The 13,576-nt window shown below is 44.6% G+C and overlaps 1 protein-coding gene across 2 annotated transcripts in view; it reads left to right on the top strand.

Annotated features, from left to right (window-relative positions):
• The window catches only part of LOC1271977 (TOX high mobility group box family member 3), a 55,497-nt gene that overhangs the window by 38,518 nt on the left and 3,403 nt on the right, over positions 1-13,576 (top strand). For both annotated transcript variants that reach the window (XM_061657522.1, XM_061657526.1), the window contains exon 9: positions 6,264-6,590. In XM_061657522.1, the coding sequence (XP_061513506.1) occupies positions 6,264-6,590 (327 nt within the window). The remainder of the gene's footprint in view (positions 1-6,263; positions 6,591-13,576) is intronic.

The following is a 13,576-nucleotide window of genomic DNA, read 5'->3' as shown; positions in this document are numbered from 1 at the left end:
CAAACAAACTGAAGCGAGCACCAAAATCGCGCCAGATTTTGTTAAAATGCCACGTTTTTGTTGACGCGTGGGGGTGCAAAACTATATCTATAAAGCAAGCTCACACGCGCTCGCGTAGCCGCCTTTTGATCCCCTTGTTTAGCTGCTGCGGAGAGACGGTTTTCGGCGAGTCGTTCTTCGGCGGAAGGTGTTTATTTGCCGCCGTGAAGTGTACGCAAAGCGCAAAAAATAAATACAACTAACAACGAGGGTTTGGATGTACGCGTTGGAAGTATACTTACTCTGTACGAAAGGAATTTGTAGCAGAATCAATGGGTTTTGTTTGAGTATTCGTTCATGATTCGTGATTCGTTGTTATGGTTCGTTCAGAGTGTGCTGACAGAAAGAAATTCTAATGCCGACTGAGTAACTGAGAGTGAGGAATGATTTAATTCCAATTTGTTCATTTTTCAATCATTCATTCATTTACGATCGATTATTATAAAATGAAATGATTCAGTTGGACTGTTCAAACGAATCATTGGGAGTTAGTTCTACAACTACGTTTATTGAAGAATAATATGAGCTGTACAAAAGATTCTATAACTCAAATGAATCAGATGATTCAAACATATAAACGGAATCAAGTCAATTCCTTTGATTTGAATAGAATCAAATCACTCCAAATAGTTCGACAGCTTTTGAGTGATGTTTGAAGAATCGTGCCGAAGATTGAGTGCTTTTTTTTCGAAATGGTTCACTTTTAGTATAAAACAGAATGAATCAACTTGACTATGCAGAAATATCTGTACGAATCAGCCCACTCCACTCTCACTGCGCAAGGCCAGGCTAAGAATTGATTCGATAAACAAAAAATGTCTTTCCCGAAAACCGGTATGAGGCACCATGATACACATAATCACGTTTACTTTTTCAACATAAATAATGGCGCCGTTACAAGCAGAACCGACCGGCCGCTAAAGGGGGTAGGGGGTTGGTTACGGGCTGCGTCAAAGTGCAGGAAGGTCAGCTCGCTTTATCACCGTGCCGCTCCAATGCATTGCCTTGAAGTTTTGCATACATTCGATTTATGAGCGGAATGAGCATTCATTTTTGATCATAAACCTTCGTCAATGACAACGGCTAAGGAGAAATATACTCTGGTTTTTTTTTTTTTTGTAAAGTATTCTTACAAATCAACAACAGTGAAAGCTCGGGACTGCAACATTAAGCAAACCCCCCCCCCCCCCCCCCCCCCCCCAATATCGGATGCGAGACCGGGTTGAGATGCGGTAAATACGCGCACACGAAAGCAAAACTCATAAGTAACTTGTCCTTCGAATTTGTTTGATTTAAGCATCGCTCCCCCTCCGGACACATTCTTCTCGCACCGAACCCCGGCACACGTAGGCCAATTTAGAGTTTTCTCATAAAGAACATGCACTTAAGTTATACGGGGGCACGAGCAGCCCAGGGGCGGCACAGAGGAGCACGGGGAGGCTCAAACCATCGGCCCGCTGCCTTTGCTGTACTGTTGTGTGTTGTTAGACTTGCGCATAATTTCGTTACACAATGGAAAAGGTACCAGCGCGAACGATGGCGCCAACCAGCGAGCAGGAGCAGCACCAGCAGCCAAGGCAGATGATTAATGATAAATGCCAAGAAGAGAGCCCTGCCATGCCATACTCCGGTGCACGGGTTCGTTTTATTGGTAGAGTTGACGGGTTTTTAGTTTGAAGGAAACGCGAATCAATACTATTCGTTTTCGTCGTTGTCATGGCGTGTGCGCGCGTGTGTGTGTGTGTGCGTTGGGGTTTTGAAGGCTGCTCAAAGGAGTCGAACGAAAAGGAGAAATGAACTACGGAACACGGTACAGTGGCATCGATGCTGTATTTGCATGGCCGTATTTGCAAACTAACCTTCACAATCAACTGACTTCAGTAAATGCAATGTAAGGTTATTGCTATCAATGGCTGCTTAACGAACGGCGTCAGCGCCCCAAAACCGGGTGCGTTTCTACCGTGCTGCTTTAGAGCGGTGCGTAATGGTGTTGTGGTAAGTGCACGGGTTGCTACGTCCGGCGTCGTGCGTTCGAATCTCCCGCAGCTAGACGCAACGTGTTTATGAGAATTGCTAACAGGGTTGTCTTTTATATATTGATGATGTGGGGCTTTATCAAAGGTTTTATAAAGCTTTTTGAATTGACAAAACTACTTCCCTCCAGACATTTAAATATTAATCCTTTCAAGATGTGGGATATTCGCTTTCTTTTCTTCTCTGCATCAGTTTGATTTTATGCGAGGAAAGGTACCCCAAGTAACATCATTTCTTAGGACCACTTCTTCTTCCCTCAAACTCTTTTGAAAACTCACACACATAAACAAGCGACTAAAATAGAACTCTGTGTGTGTGTGTCTGTGTGTTTCTCCCGTAGCTGAGTTGGCTTTATCTATCCTCAAAACCAACAACAGTTTCTCGAGCATCACCGCGCGCGGGCCCGCACATTCCTGCTTCTTCTCAGTCCGAGAGGGTATAGAGTATCATCGCGCTCCATCTCCAGGAAAGTGAGGAGAATCCATTTGCTCTGCGAAATCGCGCACACTTTTATCGTAAATAATTTAATGAACCTCGTCATTAAAGGGAATAGAGGATGCGAGAAATTATTTTATGCATTCATGTATGCACGGGCGAAGGGAGGGGTTGCTGGGTGAGCCGTGATCTGCAGGCAGGCCGAGGTCTTAACCCATCAGGCAGTGGACGTGCGTTCGGACCTGTCTGTAATATGCTGTTCCGTGGTGGACGAGCGCACTGGGACACTTCGCTGCATGGATGTACGGCAAACGTTTTCAGCGTGTTGGTAGTTTGGCAGTGGCCTGCCGAGAGTTGCACAAAACACGACGCGCTACCCAAACGGCCAGGACGTTGTTGTCGTGTTGCCGCGACTACCTGCTGCCATACTATTGCGCCTCACTGTATGTCAATATTTGAATAACAGATATGAGCGTAATGATGATGATGATGATGATGATGATGGAACCATATCTATTTATATGTTCCTACTGTCACATCAGGTAAGAGTGGAGGACAAACAACAAGAGGGAAGGAAGTGGGTGGGTGGGTGGGGGGGGGGGGAGGGATTCCTTATGCAAACACGCAAAAGATGTGGTTGTGTTTTCTCAATGGAAGGAATAAATAATAATGCGTTCCCTCCTTGTCCCTTTCCCTCTAGCCCCTGTTTTCGGAATGGTGGAATCGTGTTTTCTAGTGCGTGTCACGTTATACCGTCGAAAAAAGGGAGTGAGCGACAGAGAGAGAGAGAGAGGAGAGAGAGAGAGAGAGAGAAAAGGAGAAAGGAAGGAGTAATTGTACATTTAATGCAATAACTGTTAGCGTCTGACAGACCCCGGCAATAATAATATTACTTCACGCAAAAAAGAGAGAGAGAGAGAGAGAGAGAGAGAGAGAGAGAGAGAGAGGGAAGGTTACATAAGTTCTGTGCGCGCGCTCGCTGCTTTCTTATCTTGTTTACCTCCATTTATCGAATCGAAACTTTTTGATGCGATGGATCAAGATGACGATGATGACGGCGTGCGTGTGCCGGGGTTCGGATCTCGGGCAGAGCGCACGCGGGCGAGCGCGCGCGCGGGCACGTCAGCAACAGCTCTTTGCTTGCTATTGTTATCGCTGTACCCCTCCCGCTTCCGCATGCTCCACTCCCCCTCCCCCCCCCCCCCCTCATCCCTCTAGCTCGCCTATTTTGAGGTCCTACATTTCCCGATAGCGTTCGCAAGTGGAGAAAGTTGTCTTTAAAATTTAAAACCGCTTCAGATAAGCAATGCCACTTTCCTGTTGCCATCTCTTTCTCACACACACTCGCGCGTGCTCTTTCTTTTTCACGCTCCGATTGCTTAAATTTTAGTGAGAAAAGGCTATTGTTTAGCGGAAGCAAAACCTTTCCAACAACTTTACTGTGACGTTCCGTGGACGCGCGTGTGTGTGTGTGTGTGTGTATCTGTGTGAAACACAACACACAATGGATATCTTCTATACACACACACGCACACACACACACACACACACGCACACACTCTTCCCCAGCCAGCCCCGAAAGCCGCCACATGGCATCAAAAATGTAATATTTTAGAATTACCGAATGAATTCAAATAGTAATAAAACAGCAGATTAAATAAATCAAAATACATTCTTTGATGGTTGTGTGCGATGTGCGGGAAGGAGAGAGAGACGTATGAGGAAGGGAACGACAGCCGGGTAGAATGGCATTGTGTATCGGAAAAAAGTGGTGCGACCGTGCAAGGGGCAGCGGCGGGAGAGTCAAGATATAGCAGCATTAAATGGAACGTGCCAGAGCGAGAGGGAAGTGGATGCGGGTCGCGCCACGAGCGAGAAGGCGGACAGAGGCGAAGTGGCCTGCTTGAAGGTTGAAAATGGAAGTAAAATTGAAAATGTGTTATGTTTGTGTGGATGGGCTGCCGCCTCTCTTCACCCTCCCTCTCGCGCACACACACACACACACACACACACTTCTCTCTTCCTCCTGCGACCTCTCCCGCGCATACACACAAACCTCTCGAAGGGCTGATTATATATTACTTGTTTGTGTGGATGAATTCGTCTTTAAATGGAGTTTCCTCACCCATCTCCCTCCACCCGTCCCCCTCCATCTTTTCCTCTCCCCCCCCCCCCCCTCCACACACTGGTCCATTAAATTTTCGTTTCGAGCACATGATATAAAATTACCATTCGCTATATAGAAAACAGACCTTTGTATTTGTATGTGTGTGAAAGAGAGAGAGAGAGAGAGAGGGAGAGATATAAAACGCGAAACAGATTATAGAGCAGCTGTATATATTTTGTTTAGCGATGTATGTGTGTTTACGATGTCCTGCTGTAGTAGTATTGGAAGAAGGGAGAAGCTGTCATCACAGCTGCCCTGACAGTGTGTGTGTGTTTGTTTTAGCGTGGTGGTGGTGGTGGTGGTGGTACGTTTGCACGATGGTATTTGTTGACGTACGTGAGCCTCCTTCAAACACACACACACACACACACATTGCAAGCGAGTGGTAAACTGTGCTCTGTGGCTCCGGTGCGTTGGTGCGGCTGGCTCGATTTCGATGCCAAAACCGTGCCCGTCAGAAATGTCGTGGCCGTCTCGGTAGGAACGACGCGCCGTTCCGGGGTTTTTTTTCCTTCGTGTGTGCGGCCTTTTCGCTTCTCAACAATCCGCCAAAATAAGTGCGTCCGCGTTTTGCCGTGTGTGTAACTAGGGTCGTTCCGTCTGTGTGTGTCGGTTTGTTTTCACGTGCCCGTGGTGCAGTCTTTTGCTTTATTATTTGTTTTTTTGGTTCGTCTATTACTTCGTGCCGGTTTTTCGTGCGTGTTTGTGCTTTTTGTGGTGTGTTTGCAGGGAGAGAGCAGAGCGTCGGTGACGCGCACGCCGGGTAGGAATGAATGAATGAAAAAAATATATATACACACGTCGTGAATTTCGTGTGCGTGTACCTGTCACAGGGCAATGTCGAAATGTTTGGACTTGTTTCTTTTTTTTTTTTTGGACAATTAACCTTGGGTCGCAGAATGTAGAGAACCAAAAAGACTTTTAATTTGTCGGCACATAATTACTAGAGTTCTCTTTCCTTAAGCTCAACGTTAGCTTTATAAGCTTTTTTTAACGATTGCCCAAGGCAAAACGCATCGAAAGCAACGGTTCGAATTAATCGGCGCCTCATTTTTGAGACTATTGCTCAGTTTTTATGGCTCGTTGCTCAGGCAACGGTTTTATTACATTTCGGTACAAAACCGGTCGCTCTTTAGCCCTGCTATCCGGTACGGCTCACGGCCGAGCGTGTCGCGGGCATGTCTGCAGGGCGCCTGGCTGTGTGTATGTGTGTGTGAGCGCGCGCGCGCGCGCCTAGCCTTCTGTTGGCTGTCAAGCTGTCAAACTGTCACGATGACAGTTGATGTCATCTAGCGGGCGGTTAGCTTTCGAAAAACCGATGTAAACATCGGGCACTTTTGGAAAGCGAAACTAAACCTTACTTTACCAACCATACGGTGCAAACAAATGCAAATTGACGCAAATTCTCAACCACGATCAACTAATCAAATGAACAAAAATAAACAATTCTTCCGATCAACCCACACATAAACACACACACACATTGTTGTTGCGGTCACTCTAACCCACCGCGGAAGTAAGTTCCTCCCGGCGAAGTTCCGTAATTTCATTTGTTTTTTTTTTCTCTCTCAATCGATCCTTGCAACAGGCTATGATGCAAATGTCCCACTCGCATCAGAATCTACACCCCGGACAACAACAGCAGCAACAGCAGCAACAACAACACCAAACAGCCGCATCACACCTTCACGGACCGATGATACCGATGAATGCGCAGCAGCAGCAGCAAATGCTGGCACATCAACAGCAGCAACAGACGCACATGAGCATGGCTCACCAGCAGCAGCAGCAGCATCAGCAGCATCAGCAACACCAGCAGCAGCAGCAACACCAGCAGCAGCAGCATCAGCAGCAGCAACACCCGGCGATGATGAACTTGCCGATGGCCGGGCAGCCACACTACATGAACCAGCAGGTTAGTTTCTGGCCCCGGGTGTAGCGTCTAATGCCCTGCCCCGCTCTTCCCCCCTGATTCCCCGTATCTCACCCCCCCCCCCCCCATCATGCATCCCTTCACCACCCCATGTCCGGCGTTCCCTTTTAGTCGCGAGACTCAGCAGCGAAGGAGGGGATGGCTTTGGTTGTCGCGCATTAGTTTCCTTTCATTTTCACCCGTTCTTTTCGCGGTTCGTGTGTGTGTGTGTGTATGTTTTGTGTAAATATTTCTATTTTTTGTAAAGTATTGTTACATTTGTTTGTTAAAGCTGAGGAATGGTTCCGGCAGAGATGCGCAGCATATGCTAAATCAAGACCTGTTCAAATTCGCGATGAAAATTTGAATTAGAATCCATTTAATTTTTTTTTACGAGAAACTAACAAAAAATGGCCATAATTAATAATATCAATAATAGTTAGTTAACTGAAAGTAACATTTTGTCGCGCCGGTGTAGCAACATTTAATTTAATGTAGCGATTATCGTTTTCAAATGTTTCTTTTCAACTATGAACATATTGTTCTTCTTAAAGCTTTAAAAATCAATACAATATAGAATATATAAATAGGTTCAGTAATTCCTTTCCGTGTTGAGCAAAAGCACAATATTAATTTTTTAAAAAAAGTTTCCAATACGACCGTTTGAGATTATTATTATTATTATTATTATTATTATTATTTATTTCATATTGTCAGCCGCCTAGGGTTTCACAATAATATGTCTTACAAACTAAGGAAGAAGGAAGTGTTAAGGATGGGAGGTTGATGATAGAGACAAGGACTCAGAAAGACGAGAGCGAAAACTGGACAAGGGGACGTGGTAGTCGAACAAATCATGTTATGTCCAGTGCTGCAAAATGTCATGAGCATCACGAGAAGTTTCTCCAACGAAAATAATTAACATATCCGTGGTAGCTTGAAGCTCCTTGGTAATACTCAATGAACGTGCGTCAAGACATGTCGACACATGACGACATGCGAGTGCTTGAGTCAACCGCGATACTCTGACTAACAAACTAAGCCTCGTGCTGTCACAAGCATAATATTAAATTTCTGGCTGTGGGCAGTGCTGCCAAATGTCACGTCATACAACTGTGATGATCAGGGGGTGAGACTCATAGTTAGTGGATAAATCAAATGCTTAGTGACATTTTGTTTAGCACCCAACTCTTGATCACTCACTTGGTCATGACATTTGCTGTCGGTGATAATCACGACATTCTTTGAATATATTTGGAGTGTGGTCCCAAGCAGCAAAATGAGCATGATTTGTCGCTCTGTCTGATTTGATGGTCTGTCAGGTCAAACAGAGTGGGTAATCATGCTCATTCTGTTTCCTGGAACCACTCGCACGCACCGCATATCTTCCATGACCATCGTTATGCTCACCGGCTGAAAATGTCTCGACTAAGTGACTGACCAAGAGTTGGTTGCACACAATGTCACCAAGCATGTGATGGTCGCACCGACTGTTTGAGTCTCGCCACTGATCATCACAGTAGGGCTCGTGACGCTGACATCATTTTTTTTCAGCCGGAATTTGTCATGACTATGTCAGTGACATTTTGCAGAACTCATCACAGTAAAAAAAAGTCATGACATAGTCATGACTGACCAAGCGTTGATCGCAAAAATGTCACGAATGATGGTCACATCAATCGTTTTGAGTATCTTCTCTGATTATCACAATTGAGTACGTGACGCTGACCTCTGATTTTGTTTCAGTCAGATTTTTTATGACATTGACAGTGACATTTTGCAGCACTGGTAATATGTCGCGTATCAAGACTGCAATTTGTAACATGCTGGCTGTTTTATCTCCTCCCTTACTATTTTAACTCAGTTTCTGCTTAGTTTATTTGTGTTCCTGTTTGCTTTACTCATTTTGAACGTGAAAGTGTTTGACTCTGAAGGCGAACAAATTTATTTAAAAAACACATGAAACTCTACAAACACTCCACATGCCCACACACGCCCACACGCCTATGTTCTATAGTTTCTTGATATCCCTTTATTTAACCTTTCAGTTAATTATCCTTACCTTAAATTTCCCACCCAAAACGATTCCAAATTTTCATTTCCGAACTCTGCCAAATTTTATAGAAATCACTCACACACACATCTACATTAATTTTCACACTCACTGGCTTATGAACACTCATCAACAAGCACTGTAACCGATATTGTTTTGTTTTATTTCACAGCACTATTGAACAGGCCTTTCTTCCTCGGTTGCTTTTCTAATCGGTTCACAAACCAATCACTTTTCATTTTCCACACCCTCTCCGTCGTCCTCGTTTCCCCATTTTTTTCCCTCAGTTCGTCGCTTCGAACACCTTCCGTTGTACCTTCCGCGCCCCACTATCAAATGTCCCTTGCCACAAGTGTTTTGTAGCCATCCAAACCCGTACCTGACTGCTCACCCACCAAAAAACCCCGCCCTTCCCCTGCCCCTTTTGCCACCAGACTTCCTCCCCGAAATCTCTTCCCTCCCTCCCCCCCCCCCCCCCCCCCCGTCGCCACCCTCTTGCTTCGTGTGTGGTAATAAAATAACGCAACCCAAGTATTCTTTTGCTTACCATTGCAGCACTTTCCATTAAGCTTCAACATATTTTAGGGCACATACGGCACCACACTGCTGCTGCCCCCCCCACACTGACATTCGGAGCCGAACAGCGTCCCATAGAGTTGCGACAACAATAAAGCCGTTGCAATCGCATCCAAAAAAAAAAAAACCTCTAACAAGCAAAAAGCAAAACAATACCAACAGTAAATGTGTTTTAGGAATCTGCTTCAGGGCGCGCAGGTGGGGGAAAAGGATTGCACGAAAGACAGGGTTAGATACGAACAAGAAAAAAAAAAAGAAGGAAGAAAACAGTGGACAGGCTAGGGGGATGTGTGTTACTAAACGTTAGCGAAGATGATGCGTTGCGCACACGATGAATATACCCATTATAAGATATATATTATATATAAAAAAGCAAACATGATCGTAATGTCACAGCCAAACTAAAATAATCGCAACAGCCGAGAGCGGAAGATTGTCTGTCCCCCCCCCCCCCCCTCCCCATACATACCAGAAACTCACAAAATGTGTTTGTGTGTATATGTGTGTATGAATGAAATGAATGTACATTGAAACACATTACTAAACGGTATACCGACGCCAACAATCCATTAGTTGATTAGTTTTAGTTTAGTTCAATGTGTGTGTGTATGTGTGTGTGTGTTTCGTTTTTTCGATCAATTTCAACACACATACTAATATAAAGCAAACAAAAAAAAACCCACCCCACCCACCCTTTGTTTTATGTTGCCGTGGGAGGTGACACATTTTTAGAGTTTAGAAAACACCGCACACCAACAATGGCCAGCGGCGAAGAAAGAGGTGAAGCTAAACAAAAAAAAAGCAGAACAGAATGTAAACTATCTTTAAGTACATTTTAGTTGTGCCAGTTGATTGAGCTGAGCCACCCACATATATGAGCACACATGTATGTATTACTATAACGATTATATATAAAAAAAAAACAACAACAGCATATATACATAGTTAGTAGAGAGCAGACACTTGAGCTGCACAGTTGATACGAAAAAGTGGGGGGGGAGGAAAGGGGCAAGTTTTTGTTAGCTTGATTTTTTTTTTTGTAAATAGATAACAGGCACAGCCGCGGCAATCTCGATCGACAAACTGACGAAGTCAGACTTTTTAAAATCGATCGCCTGGGAAGGGAGGGGGATGAGGTCCTTGGAGGTAGGGAGGGCACTTTCGGTAACAAACCCGCCTCGTCCCGCACACACACACACACACACACACACACACACACACACACACACACACACACACACACACACACACACACACACACACACACACACACACACACACACACACACACACACACACACACACACACACACACACACACACACACACACACACACACACACACACAAATCCTACAGCAGAAAGAGAAGGAGAGAGTTTATTAGTAAACTCAGGACGAGGGGTTTAGTGTAGGGATGATCAGTTTCAACCAGTGTCCTATAAAGCAAAAAAAACAGATAACAAGTTAAAGACAGTCAGAGAGAGAGAGAGAGAGAGAGAGAGAGAGAGAGAGAGAGAGTAGGTGTGCTAGGTAGCGCTTGTGCAACAGTCCCCGGAGAACGAGCCAGGATGATGATATCGCGCAAGCAGGCGGGTTGATCGAGCTCTATGTTGCGCTGTTTCGCTTCAGAACTGTGTGACGACACTGTGTGTGTGTGTTTTTTTTCTGCACGGCGCGATGCACACAGTGGGTCGGTGTGTATGGGGGTAGGGTGGGGGCAAATGTGGCTGATCGTGCACACGCGTCCATTGCGCGATCCCCGGGCAGGGTGTGTTGGGGTTACATTTTGCATGCACACAAGCGCGTGTCCACAGCTTCCGTGCGCGTGTATGTGTATATATATATGTGTGTGTGTGCGTGTGTCTGTTTTTGTGTGCGCATTTTGATCTGTGCTTTTTCGAGTCCGAAACGATTACATGTTTCGGGGGGAAGAATGCTCTAAAAGAACAGGAGCTCGACACAAAGTTAAACTTGCTAAAGTTGGAGCGCGACAGAGAAAGCCAGAGAAAGAGAGAGAGAGAGAGATACAAAAAGAGAACAAGAGGAAAAACGAGTTGAAGAAAGAAACGAGCAAGAAGAGTGCCCACGCACATCACCAGCATAGTTGCATGGTAATCATAAAGTGAAAAGAAAAAATAACAACAAAAACATTCACACCACATACACACGCGCATTATTATTAAAAAAAAAAGTAACTAAATTGTAACCAATTTAAACCTGTAGTTAAGACTTTGTAAAAGGCATTGTAAACACTCACACTCTCCCACACACATACACACACACTACTACGGTAGGAATATTGTAGAGCGATTGTAAAGGATGAGGAAAAGCGATCCCATGTGGATGTGAAGGAAAGCGTGGGTGAGGCGTAAGGTACGGGGGGTGGAGGAGGGGGGGGGGGTGTTGGTAGTGAGAGAGATAACATCGGTGACTCTTTGAAGGATGGAAAAAAGTGTGGAAATGTATCCTTTTTCCCTTACAGGATGTGCCAGGAGTTCTCATGGCTGTGGGACACTTTATTGGCTCCTTCTTACGTGAAATGAACTTAATGCAATAGGAATTGGTCTCTATAGCACCCTTGTTGGACAAATCCAATAGGATTTTCCAAGGAGCCTGTCCAAAAAGGGTTCCAATAGAGTCCAATTTCCAACATATGAAGTTCAGTTCCAATAGGAAAGAGTCCATGAAGTGTCTCACAACTATGAGAACTCGTGGAGAACCCTGTAATCAGTCCAGCTCTAGAACACACATCCCACCACGTGCTTATTCTCTCTTCCATCCTACTTCCCCCTTTCTCCTCCTTCCCTCCCTTCTCACACTCGTGTTGTTTGTGTTACGATGAAGCCAGAAATGTCCATGTATATATTATAAACACACACACACATAACATATTTGATACGTTAATATTAAATACGTTAACGTGGAGTGGAGCAACAACAACAACAACAAAACATACACCGAACACACACACACACACACACACACACACACACACACACACACACACACACACACACACACACACACACACACACACACACACACACACACACACACACACACACACACACACCTTAATTAACCCGACAACACACACACACAACAAAACATTAAACTCATGTGTACACGCATACTAAACTAATACACACATTTTGAATAGTATACTCTCCAGCTAAGTAAGCAAAAACGGTAACAAAACAAACAAAAAAAAAATCCATGAAAAGATCCATGAAAGAACGAATCACTTGTGGACACAAAATTGTTTTTAAAACAACCCTTCTAATTTCTCCCAATCCGCCCGCCACACTCACCCACACTCAGGAGAGCGTAACAAAGCGCATTACAAAAAGGAGAAAAATAATGTTACCGAAAAAGGAAACATCACAACACATTCTAGCACCCATCAGATAGACAGTGATTGGTAGTTCGCCCTTCCAGAAAAAAAAAACAATAACAAAAGATCATACGAATGTCCCTAATTTGACCCCCCCCCCACCCGAGAACGCAAGGGAAAAACGAAACAAACGAAAAATGTAAACAAAAACCCTCTAACCACTGTGAGTAGTAGCGCGCGGGTGGCCATCCTCCCCCTCCCCTCTCTGCCTACCCCCTCGGAAGGGATGAAAAATGTTAATTTTAAATGTCAACCGCAAACCGAAAGCGCGAACCACAAGATAGCAAAGAAAGGATCTAGAGAAAGTATGAGTCTGCGTGTTTGTTTGTGTGTGTGTGTGTGTGTGAGAGAGAGAGAGAGAGAGAGAGAGAGAGAGAGAGAGAGAGAGAGAAAGAAAGGGAAAATGACGAGTTTTAGTCCCACAAAAACAAAACAGGAAACTCCAAAACAACCTGTGGAAATGGTGTGGAAATAGAGAAGGCATGGGAAAGGGTAAAAAATACACAAATAGCTAGGCGTATGTGAGTGTGTGTGTATGCGTGGTTGTGTGTGCGTATGTATGTGTGTGTGATTGGATGAGGAGTGTGGGTGATGTGTGTGTGTGTGTGTGTGGGGCAGGCGCCGCCATCATACCTTCACACACCACGACCCCCACCCATACCGTCACTTTCTTCGGCACACACACACACATACACACACAAGCTCAAAAGCGCGATGCGAAACGAATCTATTTACATACACTTTTTTTATTAAACTTAGTAAAAACAAACAACAACAAACAAACAAAACGAAACAAAAAGAAAGGAAAAGAAAAGAAAAGGAAACAAAAGAGAAGAAAAGAGAAGAAAAGAAATGAAAACAAAAGAAAAGAAAAGAGAAGAAAACAAGAGAAAAGAAAAGAGAAGAGAAGAAAAGAGAAACAAACAAAATCGCGCGCGCGTGGGGGATGTACCACCGGTCCTATT

This window comes from Anopheles gambiae, chromosome X (assembly GCF_943734735.2).
Source record: "Anopheles gambiae chromosome X, idAnoGambNW_F1_1, whole genome shotgun sequence".
NCBI lineage: Eukaryota > Metazoa > Arthropoda > Insecta > Diptera > Culicidae > Anopheles > Anopheles gambiae.
Note: the sequence above shows the minus strand (reverse complement) of the source record. Positions and strands in the feature narration are given on the sequence as shown.